The sequence below is a fragment of the Eubalaena glacialis genome, chromosome 4 (genome assembly GCF_028564815.1).
Source record: "Eubalaena glacialis isolate mEubGla1 chromosome 4, mEubGla1.1.hap2.+ XY, whole genome shotgun sequence".
NCBI classification, from domain to species: Eukaryota; Metazoa; Chordata; class Mammalia; order Artiodactyla; family Balaenidae; genus Eubalaena; species Eubalaena glacialis.
In genome coordinates, this window is record NC_083719.1 from 118,133,232 (window position 1) to 118,151,409 (window position 18,178).

Sequence of the window (18,178 nt, forward strand, 5' to 3'; positions counted from 1 at the left end):
ATATTATTCCCAATTTACAGATGAGGAAACTGAAGCTTAGAGACATTGTATAATATGCACAAAGTTGTACATCTAGTGATGGAGCCAGGATTTGAATCAGGTTTCTTGGAATGTAAAACCCATGCTTATAACTACTACTCTACACTGCAGCTGTCACTAATGGCTCCGTTCTCCATCCTGTTGGTTACCTTCTTGTTCCAGATCATCACCTCTGATTTCCTTCATTACTACCCCAACTGGAATTGACCATTTCTTCCTTCCTCTGTGTTCCCATGTTGTCTGTATATAACTCCCTGTTAAATAGCATCTGTAGTACTTTATTGCATTTATTTGATTATATGCCTTAATGAGCAGGAATCATGTTATTTATTTTTGTGTTTCCCATATACAGTAGAATGTCTGGCACTTAGGTGCTTATTAAATGTTGGGTTTAATAAGCCAATGTATGTTGAATATATGTATAGTGTTTAATATGCTCAGATTACTTGTTAGCCTAAGACAACATAATGGATTTTATATTTTTGTGGAGTAGAGAGTAAGAGTATAGGAACACAAGGTCCTTAGACAAAATGACCTTAATAATAGTAGTAGTGGTAATATTAATAGTAATAATAACTAATATTTGTTGAGTGATTACCATGTATTAAGCACTGTTGGTACAATTTTAGATATAGTATCTTGCTTAATCATCAATAACCCTGTGATGTAGTTACTACTATTATCCTTATCTTATAGCTGAGGAAAATGAGGCTAACAACGGTAAAAAGAGTTAGCTAAGATGGCACTGTGAACAGTGGGCTAGTGTTCTAAGAGTCCTTGCTCTTAGTCATTATGCTCTCCTCCCATTATTGGTATGAATTGGAGGTTTATGGGTGTTTGAGGCTCTTTTTAACTTATTAAAATTAAGTATTTCTTTGGTGTGTTTGATGCTTATTTTTTTATTTAGGGTAATGAGCAGAAGCCAGGACTTCTTTCTAACCTCAGTCTTACCCATTTATTATGATAGGGCAAATACAGAATAACATTTCAACATTAAGATTTTCTTGGACTTAATTGCCAGGTTCTTCATTCCTTGTGACTTTCCTAATGAGTATGTGAGGAGACTTCTCTTTTTTTAAAAGTATTGTGGCACAAATTTTGTTGTATGTATGTTGGTCAGAAATAATGTAGTTGTACTGCCAGAAATTACTAAATAAAAGCATGATTTGTCTGTCTCTCTAAGAACTCTGACAGAGAGGAGTTTGTGGGCTTGATAATCTATTACATTTAATTTAATTTAAAGGTTTTTCCTGACATTGCTGTTATTGTTAAACTGCAACATCATGATGCTTGTAGATTCTCTGTTTACTTCATTGGTTAGTACGCATTTGTTTTAGTCATACTACACTGTTTAGAAGAGTCACTTAATACAGTTTGGTGTGGTGAAAAGGGTGTGAGCTTTGGAGTCTGAAACATGGCTTCAGATACCTGTGTGGTTATGTGATCTTGGGTAAGTCACTTAACTTTTCTGAGTTTCAGTTAAAATGAAGATGTTAATCTACTTCACTGAGTAGTAAAGATGATGGAGTGGAATAATATATGGAAAATGCACTTAATGGTAACTATTATTTTTTTAAAAAAAGCCTTTCCTTTCTCCCATGTTTAGAAACTTCAAAAAATAATAGATTCTGTATTAAAACTATGGTTTAGAAATGAAGTTTTTGTAGTTGACTAAAGTGGAGTTAATTTTCTCCAGCTTTAACTGAGAATTAGGAAAAGCCTGATGGTTCTCTCTTGTGCTGTTTAAACTAATTAACTTCAGAAATCCCAAGGTAACAGTTACGTTTTTTGAGAAGAGGATTGTGGATCTGAAATTGGGCATACAGTTTCCCTTGTAGAAAGAAACTTGAACACTTTTTACGATGAGGCATATGGCCTTTGCATTTCATTACTTCCAGATGTTGTTGCTGATTATATTGGACCTTACAGTATCAGCAAAACTCGTTCCTAAGTTTATAATTATTTGGTCTCAAATTGCATCTGTATTACTTTTTCCTTTTGAGTGGATCTTGGAGCATGTTTGTGGTGGATGCAACTGTTGAAACTTTGGAGTACCACATTTTTTGCAAAAAGGAATTACTATGTCTTTCAGTAATTATCTCTTGGAATGCTGACGCACCCTTTTTGCTGCTCCAAGTAGAAATCAATAGTAAGCTACCTGCATTCTAAAATTGGTATGATTCTGATTTAAAGACTTTGGGTGGGGAAAGGTAAGACATGTTTATCTCTCCAAATGTTAACTAAGAGAGAAGAAAAATAATGGCAAGTACATTTTAAAAATATATATTTTTTAGATGTTTAAATGTTTTATTTGGCTTTTCCTTTTTAATTATCAAATCTGAATTTCTTGAGGAAGCTTTATTTTTGAAGGTTTATAAGAAGAGGTAGTGAAAAATAAAGATTTAGCCTTCCTCTTGAACTTTCTCATAGCTCTAGTTGGAATTCATGGGAGTGATGATGATTCTTTTTTTTTTTTTCTGGCTGTGTTGGGTCTTCGTTGCTGTGCGCGGGCTTTCTCCAGTTGCAGAGAGAGGGGGCTACTCTTCGTTGTGGTGCGTGGGCTTCTCATTGCGGTGGCTTCTCGTTGCGGAGCATGGGCTCTAGGTGCACAGGCTTCAGTAGTTGTGGCATGTGGGCTCAGTAGTTGTGGCTCACAGGCTTTAGAGCACATGCTCAGTAGTTGTGGTGCACAGGCTTAGTTCCTCCGTGGCATGTGAGATCTTCCCGGACGAGGGCTCGAACCCGTGTCCCTGCATTGGCAGGCAGATTCTCAACCACTGTGCCACCAGGGAAGTCCCGAAATTTTGGGTTTTTCTGTTGTTGTTTGTTTGTTTGTTTCTTGGTGGAAGTGAGTTTTGGCCAAATCATAGCTAGGTTAATAAATGATTTTTTCCTAATTAGATTTTGGCCAGGGTGACTGAGGTTTGTTTTTTGGTTTTTTTTTTAGGTGGTAATAGCTGAGTCTGTGGTTATTCTCCCTAGTAACTATTGCCATCCAGTGGTTCATTTTGAAATGTCATATGGGACAAAATGCTTGTTCCCCTTTTCCTCCCTTCTACCTTTGTTTAAATTCTAGTTGAAGCTAAAAACCACACATTTTTTTTAGAAGAAGGGAGGGAGAAAAGACTTTTGAGGAGGAAGACGTAAAGAGTTTGCCTTTAGCGTTTTAGAAGAGATAACCTATAAGGGAAAAAACGGGTAGTTTTTTGTGGGCCAGATTTCCTCTCATTCTTTTTCCTCCATGTTTTATTTTTGTACCTAATCAGAAGTAGGAAAAAAATCTGCCATGTTTAAGACTTGAAATAAACTTTCTTGCCATTGGTTAAAAACAGTACCACTATAGGTTGATGTTTTATGTTTGCTGCTGAATGTAGCTGCTGGATAGAGATGAGCTGTGTAACTACCGTTAAGCAATAAGGAAATTTCTGTGACCCTTTAGTTGTATGTAGGAAACTATGAGCCTTATATATTCATTTGCATGATGAAAACTAATTTCATTAGATATAATATTACTTTGAACTTATCTATTATTTAGACATTTTTTTGGTGTTATATCACTGAGCCTTTATATGAAATGTATGGTATTGGTCTTACTATTTCCATGTAGCTATAAATGGTTTCCATCTTGACTGGCCAGATACCTTTTGAGGTAATGCTGTTGCAATCGGCATTGCAACAATATGTGTTTCAGCAGGTTTATCAGGTAAGATATTTATGAACTGCCAGAAGCAATCCCCCAAATAGTCCCAAAGTAATAGGCATAACTGGATGTTTTATCCTTTTATTGAATCCACATTGAGACAGGCTTTTAAAAGTTTATGGAAAGTAGGACAAAAAAGTATGAGAATTGAATGCCTTTTGGCACATCTAATTGACACAAATGTATTCAAGTCATTTATGTGTATAGTTATGTATAACTCATTCTGGGAACTTAAGATTTTCCCCACAAGTGTTACAGATATTTCAAATTTGATCTTGTGGGTCAGAACTTAAATATAAAATGCCTAAAACTACATTTGAAAATTCAAGTGATTCTCACAAAGAAAAAAAATTGTAACTATGTGAGGTGATAGATGTTAACTAAACTTATTGTGGTAATAATTTCATAATATATACTGTTAGCAGTTACTCCCATTCTTCCTTTCCTGACTCTTCAGGAGACCATTAATCTTCTTTCTGTCTCTGTGGATTTGCCTGTGCTGGACATTTCATATAAATGGAATCGTACAATATGTGACTTTTTGTGTGTTCTTTCATGCTAAGCATGATATTTTCAACGTTTGTCAGTGTTATAGCGTGTGTCAGTACTTGGCTGAATAATATTCCATTGTATGGATATACCACATTTTGTTTATCCATTTACTAATTAACAGACATACGGGTTTTTTCCCACTTTTTGTCTACTATGCATAATGCAGCCATGAACTTCTATGTACAAGTTTTTGTATGAACATGTATGTTTTCAGTCTTCTTAGGTATATACATAGAAGCGGAATTACTGGGTCATATGGTAATTCTGTGTTTAATTTTTGAAGAACTGCCAAACAGTGTCCCACAGTGGCTTCATCATTTATACTTCCACTAGCAATGTACAAAGGACCTTACATTTTTTGAGAGTGGACCATTCGTCACTTTCTAAGTGCATCTTCAAGCCCATTTTTTATTTCATTCCTTTACTCTCCACCCACATGTCTGACCACCTACTGAAATTCTTTGCATCCTTCAAAGCCTAGCTCAAATGCTACTTCTTGTACAAAGTCTTCTTGGATTACTGGGGCTGGAAGTGATTTCTCTTTAATGCATATAGTTTTACCATTTATTTCTCTTGGAGGCCTTTTGTGATAGTTGTTGGTGTCTTTGACATTTCTCCTACCACATTTTTGTACTCTCTTGGTATTGTACTTTGTATAAAACAGGACTTCAATAAATATTGGAGAATGAATGGGAGAGAATTGGAAATCCTTAACTTGGATTTTTAAAAAGTTACATAATACATGTAATCTGTATTTGTCTCTGTAATATGTGTAATACTACATCAGACCAGTGCTTCTTATAAAATAGACATATTAACATCTAAATACCATATTTAATAAATTTCAGAATTTGGAATGGTGGTTTTTATTTGTCCTTACAACTGACAGGTATATGTATCGGCAAATATGTAATAATTTCTTGCGCTTGCAACAAACTCTTTGTTGTACAAGCAGTTACCTTTCAAAGCATTTGAAAACTGGTAGTCTACATTTGTCTGCTGGCATTGGTCTAGAATGACATCTTTGTCTGTAATTATATATTAAAGAATCTGTATTACAACATAGTACATGGCTCAGTGTTACTGGGTCTGAAGTTAAAGATTTATTTTATAAAAATAAAGTACATCACTAGATAATAAAATATTGTTATATCCACATCATTTTAATTTTACTGTCTTTATTAGGATATCTTTATTTGGTCTCCATTGTGAAAATTGATGACCAACTAGTCAAGTATTCCAAATAATGTAGTCCAAATACTGTGGTCCTTTGTTTATGAATTTGTTAGGTAGTATCTGTTGCCTAGTGTTTAAGAGTTATATGGCCTGTGTTTGAAACCTGGCTTTGCCATTTATTAGCTGGCAGAAGTACTTAACCTTTCTGATCCTGTTTTTCTATCTGTCTACAAGTATGTTAACCTCCCTGGTTAGACACTTTTTTTTTTATATAAATTTATTTTATTTTTGGCTGCGTTGGGTCTTCGTTGCTGCACGCGGGCTTTTCTCTGGTTGCGGCGAGCAGGGGCTATTCTTCGTTGTGGTGTGCAGGCTTCTCATTGTGGTGGCTTCTCTTGTGGCGCACGGGCTCAGTAGTTGTGGCTTGTGGGTTCTAGAGCGCAGGCTCTGTAGTTGTGGTGCATGGGCTTAGTTGTTCCGCGGCATGTGGGATCTTCCCGGACCAGGGTTCGAACCCATGTCTCCTGCATTGACAGGCGAATTCTTAACCACTGCAGCACCAGGGAAGCCCCAGACATATTTATATACTACAGACATATATAGGTATATAAATATGTACTCATGGTTATATATACATGAGTACTCATGTTCACGTTTGCATACATATACATACATACTTTTAGCAAAATAAAGATCATACTGTTTTAAATCTTGTGGTTTTCACTTAATTTTATGACTGTTTTCTTATGCCATTAAATATGCTTCAAACACATTGTTCTTAATCACTGCATAGTGGTCCATTCTGTGAATGTACAAAATGTACTTACCAAATCCCCTATTGTAGTTTTTTTCACTTCATTTCTGGAATTTTAATTAATGCTGCAATGAACACTCTTGCACATTTTTGTCTGGCAGTCAGATAATTTTTTAAGGATAGATTTTTTTTTTTTAATGGAATTACTGGGTCAAAGGGCATGTGCTTTTTAAAAATAAATTTATTTATTTATTTATTTATGGCTGCATTGGGTCTTCGTTGCTGCACATGGGCTTTCTCTAGTTGCAGTGAGCGGGGGCTACTCTTCGTTGCAGTGCGCGGGCTTCTCGTTGCAGTGGCTTCTCTTGTTGCGGAGCACAGGCTCTAGGTGTGTGGGCTTCAGTAGTTGTGGCACTCAGACTCAGTAGTTGTGGCTCTCGGGGTCTAGAGCTCAGGCTTAGCAGTTGTGGTGCACAGACTTAGTTGCTCTGCGGCATGTGGGATCTTCCTGGAGCAGGGCTCGAACCCGTGTCCCCTGCATTGGCAGGCGGATTCTTAACTACTGCACCACCAGGGAAGTACGGCATGTGCTTTTTAAAGCATTTTGATATACATTTCCAAATTGCTTCCCAGAAAGGTTGTGCATATTTTATTTGGTAAGAAAATTTAGAATGAACTTGATTTGAAATTAGAGGGTTGCATGTTTATTTTCGTAAGTTGATTTTGCTTGTAGTATTCATCTCAACAAATATGTATTGAATAACTACTATGTACAAGGTATTCATAGGCTCAGAGGATAGAGCAGTGAACAAATGGCTATGATTCCTAACCTAATAGAGTTTTCTTGTCTAGAGCACTTAGGATATTTGACAGTGGATTAAATCTTCTTTAGTTTGTCAGAATTGAATATATTAATTGGAAGAGAGGAGAAACGATACTTTAATGACCTATTTATGCTATCTAGCCTTTTTACTATCTACTCCTGCATACATCTTCCTAGGGGCTATGTTGATGTACTTGTTTCATTTAAAAAATGCTGCTTTTCAGGCTCTGTGGTAGGCACAGAAGATTCATTGCTCTCCAGGAAACTTGAATCTGGTGTGTCTGGGTTATAGCTGTAGTCGTGTCTGAAGATAACCAGATAGTCAGGAGGCTTCCTCAAAGTCCCTCCCCATAACCCCCTGTTTCTACAATAATTTATTTGGTTACATTTGAATTCCAAATCAGAAGTCATATTACCTTAAATTGCTGTTATTCTAACAATATTAAGATCAGCTTCATGGATATTGCATCTTTAATTCCTAAACAGGTTGAATCATTTATTTTGGACCAAGAAGATCTGGATAACCCGGTGCTGAAAACAACATCAGAGATATTCTTATCAAGTACTGCAGAAGGAGCAGACTTACGCACTGTGGATCCAGAGACACAGGCACGACTAGAAGCATTGCTGGAAGCAGCAGGTACTTTATTTTTTGTTTTCTCTTTTTCATCTTTTTAAAAGACTCCAGGGAATACCCTGGTAGTTCAGTGGTTGGGACTCTGCGCTTTCACTGCCAAGGGCTTGGGTTCGATCCCTGGTAGGGGAACTAAGATCCTGCAATCCGCGTGGCATGGCTGGAAAAAAAGAAAGACAAAAAAAAACACCCCAAGACTCCATCTCTATACAAAGTTATAAAAGATTATCCCCAAATTATATATATTATATAAAATTTGGAATCTGTAGAATTTGTTTTTTTTTAAATTTCCTGAAGAAAATGTTCACATTTTATGTTTAAAAAATTCTTGGTTGAAAGTTCTCAGTGAGTGATTTCTAAGCTCAACACTAACTTTTTTTTTTTAATTGAAGCATAGTTGATTTACAATGTTGTGTTAGTTTCAGGTGTACAGCAAAGTGATTCAGTTTTACACATACATATATTCTTTTCCATTATGGTTTACTACAAGGTATTGAATATAGTTCCCTGCTATACAGTAACATTAACCATTTTTTAAAAATTTATTTATTTAATTTATTTTTAGCTGTGTTGGGTCTTCCTTGCTGCACGTGGGATTTCTCTAGTTGCGGCGAGTGGGGGCTACTCTTTGTTGAGGCGTGCAGACTTCTCATTGCTGTGGCTTCTTTTGTTGCGGAGCATGGGCTCTAGCGCACAGGCTTCAGTAGTTGTGGCACGCGGGTTCAGTAGTTGCAGCTCGCGGGCTCTAGAGCGCAGGCTCAGTAGTTGTGGCGCATGGGCTTAGTTGCTCCATGGCACGTGGGATCTTCCCAGACCAGGGATCGAACCCATGTCCCCTACATTGGCAGGTGGATTCTCAACCACTGTGCCACCAGTGAAGTCCCAAGACATATATAGTATGTTAGGAATGTGTTTACTTTGATGATTCTTTTTATTCCTTTAACTTTCTCCTCTTATGAAAAAGCATAGGTAAAATTTATAGCAGATTGACTTTTAGTCCATCTAATGTGTCTTTTTGGAACTGACTGAAACTTAAAATTAGATTGAACAAAACAATTTAAGTATCTAGCAGAAGATGGTTTTAGAGCAGATGGTTTAATTTAAACCTTTTTTAAAAAAAGGTTCCATTGCAGGGGGCAGAGGTTCGATCCCTGGTTGGGGAACTAAGATCCTGCAGGCAGTGCAGTGTGGCCAAAAAAAAAAAAAAAAAATCACATTAGTAATTGCTTTGGTGTCCCTCCCTTCTTTGGATTTATTGTGAGTCTCCTACTTGTGATTTAGGGATAGTCTATGTAAGATTCCTGAAATAGGAGTGCCATGGCCACCCCATATATATATATATATATATATATATTTTTTTTTTTTTTTTTTTTTTTTTCCTGTGCTTTAGAACCAGCTTAGAGCAGAGAGAAATGTGGAGAAAAGGCATTTTTCTTCTCCATGTCTTCTCTGGACTAAGTTACTTTCCTTCCCTAAACCAAGCTTTGTTTACTGGTGATAGTACATCTCCTCTCTAGTTTAGGCTGACATTTCACTCATACCGTGAGTACTACTCCAAGACCCCTAATTAAGGATTTTAAACCTATTTCTCTTTTTTCTGGCCACCTCATGAGTCTCACTCAGGGATGGCTCTTTTCTGGTACATTGAGCATTTTTCTTTAGGTTCATGGTTAAGTATAAGTACTTATATACTTATACCTTATACAAGATACCTTAGAATTGCTTGCTTTTCTTACCTATACTGTGAGAGAGAAAATAAACCTTGAAAATCATGTCTTCCAGGAGGTGTCAGAAATTACTGAATTTTAAAATTTTGTGTGTTTTGACAATTTAAACTCCCAGGCATTGTTGGATATGATATTTATCCAAAGAAATTGTCAGATGTTTGTTAAAATGATGTACTCCTTTGAAGCCCTGTGCAAGTCAGTTGGCTTAATGAATACTTCTTTTTGTGCATTAGTATTTTCATTTGCTTTTTGGACATTGTGTTGAGCCTGTAACATTTAAGACTTATGCATTGTTTTCAATTATGAGAATGTGTTAGACGTTACTAGGCTTCTTAAGAAGATAGAATTCTTAATGCTATTTTAACCAAAAAAATTGAAGTTGAAAATATTTTTTTCTTTAAGATTCTTTGAGATTTTTAAAGAAAATTAAGAATTAAGGGCATTTCAAGAAGAATTTTTGAGAAGTCTTTTCTAAATTATAAATAATATATAAAATAGCTAAAACAATATGAAATATATTAAGTAGATTGTAAAGCCTGCCCATTGTAAAGGTTTACATATACTTCCAGACTTTCCCTTATAGTTATATAAATACGTGTATATGTTTGAATATACATGATTTTTTTAAAAATGAAATTAGATCATATTATAGAAATTATAATTTTCTTTTTTTCACTTAATTTATTGTGGCCATCCTTCCATAACAGGATATGTTGCTCTTTCTCCTTCTTTAAAGGGTAAGATAATATTCTGTTGCCTGGATGCACCACAGTTTATTTTACCAATGGCTTATTGAAGGATTTTTACGTTTTTTCCAATTTTTTTGATATCACAAATAATGCTGTAGTTCATATCCATGTATATCTATAACTTTACTTGCTTGTGCAAGTATCTTCATAGCACAGATTCCTAGAAAGTGATATTGCTGGGTCAGAGGACATTTTTGCATTCAAAATTTTGATAGCTTTTATCAAAGTGGTCCCTCAAGTTTATGCCAGTATACATTCCTATCAACAGCTTTCCTCCGTCTTCTTTTGGTCAATTTCATAGTTTGTGTTCATTCAATATTATCAATGAGTTGTGCGGTAGCTCTTTATAAATGATATAAATTCATTGGGTGTTAATTTTTCCAGTTTTTATTTTGCCTTAACTTTATTTATGGTGTCTTTAATTATATAGAAGTTTTTATTGGAATTAAAAATGTTTAATATCACACTTACTAATTTTTTACTTTATAGCTTTTGTGATTTGGTCTCATGCTTAGAAAAACCTCCTCTACATCAGCAATAGAAAAAGACTACATAGTATAATAGTACTTTTCAGATTTCATTTAAGTCTACCTGGTATTTATTTTTGTAAATGGTGTGAATTTGAGATCTTACCTAATTTTCAAATAACCAGTTTCTGAACAATTTATGAAATAAGCCCTCCTATCTCCACTGACTTGAAATGTCACCTTTATCATATATTGAATTCACAAATGATCTAAGTTCTTTTTTTGTTTGCCTCTATTATATATACTTGATAGAATTATCTTTTTTCTTTGCAAGTATCATACTATCATACTGTTGTAATTGGATAGCATCACAATATATTTTTTATCTTATTGGGCAAGTTTCCCTTCCTTTTTTTTGTTCTATAAAATTTTATTGACTGTTTCTCATTTTCAGCGGTAACAGGTGGTGATATTATCAACAAAATTTTGTTGCAGTAGTCACTGATTCCTCACTAAATCTAGAGAAAAAGATTTATTGGCAACTTAGACTTACCATATTGTGAGCTCTGTAAGGACAGGAACTATGTCTTATTCCTTTCTGTCCCCCTAATGTCTGGCACATCATAAGCACATAGTAAATACTAAATATGAGAATTAATTTATTTTAATTTACACTCTTGCCCCAGAAAATGGTTCTAGGTGGCTATTCAATCAAAGGAAGGAACTGTTGGATTGTTTGTTGTAATATTACAGAATAGCCCCTTCATTACTACTGAAAATAGATAGGATCCTATACTAGAGATCTTATGCTGTGATTGTACTTTGATAGAAATCTCATTCATTCATTACAGTAAGCATCATGTTAAGTTACGTTTGGAGTTAGGTAGAGGACAAATTAGTATTATGTGCACTGTAAAGATGAAAAGACTAAAACATAGGTGTTATGCAATGGCCTTTTGACATTAGTGACAAAATTGAAGTTATCAGCCTTGCATATGGAGATTATGCCATTTTGCCCTAGAGAATAGTGTTTAGAAATGTAATTACAGTTTACACATTTATGCTTTTTCTTTCCCCGAACTGATTGATGCACACTGAAGGAATTGGCAAATTGTCAACTGCTGATGGTAAAGCCTTTGCAGATCCTGAGGTACTCCGAAGACTGACATCTTCAGTAAGTTGTGCTCTGGATGAAGCTGCTGCTGCACTGACACGGATGAGGGCGGAAAACAGCCACAATGCAGGACAAGTAGACACGTATGTGTTTAATGACTTCTGCTGGGTATTCAATTCAATATCTGGTTTTCATTTCTAAGGAAGTTACTTATTCTGAAGGTTATAGTAGGAAACTCTAAACTGACTGCCTGAGTAATAATAAATGAAATGGGTTGTTGATGCAATAATCTAGGTCCTTGTTACTCAAATATGGTCCATGGACTAGCAGCGTCAGCATCATAGAAACTCAGAATTTCAGACCCCATCTTGGATCTATTGAATCAGAATCTACCTTTGAACAAGAAACATGGGCTATTTGTATGCACATTAAAGTTTGAGATTCACTGATTTTGTTAGTCATTCTGCAGTAAAAATTTTACTTAGATTTTTACCTTCTATTTCATCTAGTCACCTCACTGTTATCAAATAAAATTTTAAGACATAGGATTATATCCCAAATGTCTTTGGGAATCATTACATTAGTTTAAAAAATTGTGCATCTAATGCTGTATAAAGTTCATTTAAAATTTAATATGACGGTATGTTAGGACATTTTGAAAGATAAAAATGACAGCTGTTTTCATATTTATTTATTGCCTTTCTGGCTTGGTTCACATACATGAAAAATTAGTATTGCAAACAAATATTCAAATAATTTTCTTCTTACCATATCAGCATTTTTCTATATATGACTAACTGTATATATTTAATGTAATTCGTTATCATAGGACCTTGAGTCTTTCTTTGTTGGTTTTGTTTTCAGTCGCAGTCTGGCGGAAGCTTGTTCAGATGGGGATGTGAATGCTGTTCGTAAATTGCTAGATGAAGGCAGAAGTGTAAATGAACATACAGAAGAAGGAGAAAGCCTGCTGTGTTTGGCTTGTTCAGCCGGGTATTACGAATTAGCACAAGTAAGCAGAAATAATCTTTAGTGATCAAAATTGTGGAAGGGTTTTGATGTTTTGTTTATTTTTATCATTAATAAAAGAAATTATCATTAGAGGCCAAGGTCTTTCCTTTTTGGCAGTAGGTAAAATAGAAACTGATACATAATTAATTTTTGTTGTCTGTACATGCAACTTGGCATGGTCCGTTTTTTTCTGCCGCTTGCTTACTCAAAAATAGTCCTAATGAATAAGAAAAACATAGAAATAATAATAATATTTTAAACTTGCCTTTAGAAATAATATACAAGTATAATGAAAGATATTGATTTATTTTCATTTCATCTAGATTATCCCAACTCTTTTAGTTAGTTTGTTTTTTTTTTCCTGTTAGAGCAATTTTGGGAAATAGCCATGTGTTTACCAGTTAGTTTCTGTCTTGTGAGTATAGTTTTGCTGTTCTCTTGCTAGATAATCCTGAGCATAACACTAATTCTTTGACAGGAGCAGTTAAATTGTATAATTGGATGGTTAATGTGATTACCTACTTTACTTAAAGATTACTAGGTAATGGTATTGTAAAATATAACATCTAACCGGGTGTTTTGAGCAGTGAACATTGGCATATTTTCCCAAAAGGTGATTATTTTTTATTTTTCCTTGCCTCCACTCTAAATATCTTCCCAGATTCAGTATATTCTCTAGAAGTAATATTAATAGTAAGAATTGACAGTTTCTCTCTGTGTGCATATGTGTTTTAAAGGTGTTGCTTGCTATGCATGCTAATGTTGAAGACAGAGGGAATAAAGGAGATATAACCCCCCTAATGGCAGCATCCAGTGGAGGTTATTTAGATATTGTGAAATTATTACTTCTTCATGATGCAGATGTCAACTCCCAGTCTGCAACAGGTATGTAGAAAATGATGTGTTAATTTGAGGAAAACAAATTGATATAAATAACTATAACCTGAGAGATAAAAATTTGATTCCTAGGGAGAACTGGTTATAAACATACAGAAAAATCATAGCCCTTGTTTAGAATCTCTGAGTAAAATATAGATTAATTTGATATCTTTAAAAGTCTTTGAAACACTCTTACATTCTATTTGGTCAAGATTGACAGTTTTTTTGCTGGGGACAATTTCTTTTTTGCCACAATGATATATAATGTACAAAGAGGCAAATTTATGAACTGTATCTTTCACAATTTTTTATCTCATTTAAATACAACTCCCTTATATAGATTAACCTGAGAGTCAAAACCCTATAGAGTTTTTTCTGTCAGGTGTACAGAATGCATTTACTAATGAGATATTCTGTGGCAGCATGAAAGCTACTCTAGTAAGGTTCTTTATAAGCCTCGGTCATATGTCTTGAGTTATAGGTGTACATTTAGTAATGAGATTCCTTGGATTTAGTGAGGCAAGCACATGGTTTAAAATACAATTTCAATAATGAAAGCATATCAGTCTTCCATACCATTAAGTATATATTAAATGTAGCCTAATTTATTTTTTAAATGACCATGACTTCTTAGAAAGGATTGTAGGTTACTTTGCTGACCACTTCGTCTTAGTCGTAATATTAATATCCTCCATGTCTGAGACTGTTAAACAGTTGAATTCTGAACAAATTGGGTTTGAAATGATAGTTTTCTTGCTGAACCTTTAAAACAGTCTTCTTCAATCTCATACTGTTGGATGGTTAAACCATCTCCCTACTCCCTTTAATAAATAAAAGTCCTCAAAACAAAATCAGGAAAGGAATAAGTGGCAAGTCAGGGAATAATGACCTTTTAAATAAATTTTTCTTTTGAAGGAATTATGCTGAGGGGGATTTATATCTGTCTCCCTGGGTCTCATAAATGTAGACTAAACGAATAAATGTGTAAAGATAAAGGAGAGGTAAAAGAAAATTAAGAAATGAATATACATAGAAAGAAAATGTTAAGTGTTTCTAAGTTGTACGGTGTTGAAAGAAAAAGCAATAACTTTGAGTGGTACATTAAAATATTTTATATTAAAATATGTTGAAAGTGATTTTTCAAGATGGCACTTAATCTTATTTTACAAGCTAAGGAAATGTGGAGAGAGATGAATTGGTTTGTTTATAATAAGCCTTTTAATTAGTGAAAAAATTAAGATGATGCTTCTAACCAATACAACAAAAAAATGAGATAATAGTTCTAGTGGTTTATGTAAGGTAATTGAAGAGAGAACTAGAGCAGTAGTATAATCGTAATTATATCAGTTTTATCATAATTTTTAATTTCTTTTTGTTCTTTTTTAGGAAACACTGCACTAACTTATGCCTGTGCTGGAGGATTTGTTGACATTGTGAAAGTGCTACTTAATGAAGGTGCAAATATAGAAGATCATAATGAAAATGGACATACCCCCTTAATGGAAGCAGCCAGTGCAGGTCATGTGGAAGTTGCAAGAGTTCTTCTAGATCATGGGGCAGGCATCAACACTCATTCTAACGAATTCAAAGAAAGTGCTCTTACACTTGCATGCTACAAAGGTACTCTATAAATATATATATGTTTATAGGGTTTTTTTCATAGCAACTTTGAATATTTAAATATTTGAATATTGAGTATTTGAGTTAATTTTATATTTCTTATACTTTCCCTGTGCTATAAAATTATCTAGCTTCTAAGAGATTATACAGAAAGTCCATTTTAGCGTGTATTTCCTAAAGTATAGTTTCATAGTATTTTTTTTTATTATTTTAATTCAAATTTATTCAACTAGCTATAAGGTCAACCAAAACTCTTAGCACAGACTTAGAGGGTTTCCATTCTTTAATAACTTTTGTTTTATATGATTTTTCCTACCTTTATTTTAAAAATAATACACACTCAAATAATAATAATCACACTTGACATAGAAAACCTGAAAAACACAGAATAGTGTAAAGAAGTTTTACAATGACATGTAATGCTACCATCTAAAGATTTAAAAAGCATGTAAACAATATTTTAGTATATTTACTTCTAGTTTGTTTTTTAAGTACATTTATAAACAAATATATATACACTTGACTCTTACAACATGGTATTGAACTGCACAGGTTCACTTATACACAGACTTTTTTCAGTAAGTGTGTACTATAGTACTAAACAATCCAAAGTTGGTTGAATCCTCAGATGTGGAACTGTGGATACGGAGGGCCAACTGTGAAGTTATGTATGGATTTTTGACTGCACCCTAACCCCCCACATTGTTCAAGGGTCAACTGTATATATACATTTTTAAAACTAAACAATCATACTCTAACACTATTTTATAGTCTGCTTATTTTACTTAGCAGTACATCATGAACATATTCCCCATCTCAATAAGTATTTTTGTAATACAACTTTTGATAGACACATGGTATTTCACTATTTCAAAAGGAGTAGATTTGGCTGCATATGTCACAAAACCTAAATTAATAATGATTTGAACAAAAGAGAAGCTTATTCTTGTTTATAGAAAACAATTCTGGGAATTCCCTGGCCATCCAGTGGTTAGGACTCTGTGCTTTCACTGCCGAGGGCCCAGGTTTGATCCCTGGTTGGGGAGCTAGGATCCTGCAAGCAGTGTGGCGTGGTCTAAAAAAATAAAAAATAAAAAAGATTAAAAAAATAAATAAAACAATTCCAAGCATAGGCTATCTAGAGCTAATAAGGCAGTTCCATTGTTATCAAGATCTCAGCATTCTGTTTTTCTGCTCCACCATCTTAGTATGTGGTTTCTATTCTCAAGGTTACCTACTACCTATAATCAAAGATGGTAGCTAGGGCTCCAGCAATCCATATTCTAGGAAGGATGAAGAGGGTAAGGGCAAAATGAGGAATGCCTTCCAACTTAGTAAGCTACCTTTAAGGAGTCTCCGTAGAAGTTCTGCCTTATAAGTCCCTTTTACATCTCATTGGCTACACATAGCAGCAAGGGAGGCTGGAAAATGTAGTCTTTTAGTCAGGAATGTTGCCACTGAGATGAAATCGGGAGTTCTGTTATTAAGGAAAAATGAGAGAACGTATATTGGGTAGGAAACTAGCAATCTCTGCCAAATACATCAAATGGATGCACCATAATTGCCTATTGTTGGACACTTGAATTGTTCCCAGTTTTTCACTATTATTAAAAACACTGTGATAACATCCTTGTGCAGACATCTTTGCCTAATCTCTGATTATTTCCTTAGGATAAATTCCTGGAAGTGGAATTGCTGGGTCAAAGGGTATGGACATTTTTAAGGCTTTTGATACATATTGCCAAATTGCCTTCTAGAAAGGTTGAACCAATTTACACTCCCACCAGCAGTGTTTGAGAGTGCCCTTTACCCCACCCTACACCCTCACCAACACTGGGTATTATCATTCTTTTTAATATTTGCCATTTTGATAGTAAAAAATGGTGTCTTATTTTAATTTGCAATTTTTTAGTAGGAAGGGTTAATATTTTTTCATCAGTTTAATATTCATTTTCACTTCTTTTTTTGAATTACCATTTCATGTCCTTCATCCATTTTTCTACTGGAGTGTTTGTCTTTTTCTTATCGACTGTTATAAGGCTTTTTATATACTAAATGTATCAAGAGGGTTGAAATTATTTTGAATGGAGTTTTCTCTGCCTGCTCATTGCCACAGTGAGTTTATGGTTATTATTTTAAAGCTCTTTTTCTGAAAAATATGATCCAAACATACTTTACCTGGCATTCTATTTGATTTCAGTGTTTTGATTTATATTTTATACAGAGTAAATCAAAGAATAAGTATTATTACTTTATTGCTTTACTTGAATTAATGTGCTTTGGACTAATTCAATCTTTAAAACCTAGATAAGACCTTGACGAGAGCCTGCTTGTTATTTTGGATTGGCTTTGTAAAATTGTCATTGATTTCTTTATTGAACGCAAAATAAGTTCTCTTGTAAATTTTTGTATAGACACCTGAAAGAAAAAGATTCCCTATTTTAATACTTATATATTAAATCGATAGTTCTTGAGAAATATAGTTTTAAAATTTGTGTTCTTTTTTTTTAAAGGCCATTTGGATATGGTTCGCTTTCTGCTTGATGCTGGTGCAGATCAAGAGCACAAAACAGATGAGATGCACACTGCCTTAATGGAGGCTTGCATGGTAATTTTAAGTTGCACTCACATGAGATTTTATGGGAAAAAAGGGTCATATGTGTTTCAGCCTTTGAAAATTATTTTTATTCTTTTGGAAAAATCATTATTATGAGATGGTAAAGATCTTGAATATTTTGTACATTATCAGAGAGGGAAGGGGAAGTGTATGATGTTTTGTTTATCTTTTGATGGTAAATCTGTTAATGTAGGAAATCATACAAAAGGCAGGCTTGGCTATGTCATTTTCAACACACTGATGTACTTTTATTTTCTTCCCAGTTTTTTCATTATGGTAAAATACACATATCATAAAATTTACCATGTTAACTATT

At 34.2% G+C, this 18,178-nt stretch overlaps 1 protein-coding gene across 10 annotated transcripts in view; it reads left to right on the forward strand.

Moving 5' to 3' along the window:
- The window catches only part of ANKHD1 (ankyrin repeat and KH domain containing 1), a 120,731-nt gene that overhangs the window by 16,132 nt on the left and 86,421 nt on the right, over window positions 1–18,178 (forward strand). For all 10 annotated transcript variants that reach the window (XM_061189692.1, XM_061189683.1, XM_061189684.1 and 7 more), the window contains exons 2-7: window positions 7,531–7,684; window positions 11,722–11,878; window positions 12,600–12,747; window positions 13,484–13,631; window positions 15,012–15,245; window positions 17,759–17,853. In XM_061189692.1, coding sequence (XP_061045675.1) covers window positions 7,531–7,684; window positions 11,722–11,878; window positions 12,600–12,747; window positions 13,484–13,631; window positions 15,012–15,245; window positions 17,759–17,853 — 936 coding nt within the window. The remainder of the gene's footprint in view (window positions 1–7,530; window positions 7,685–11,721; window positions 11,879–12,599; window positions 12,748–13,483; window positions 13,632–15,011; window positions 15,246–17,758; window positions 17,854–18,178) is intronic.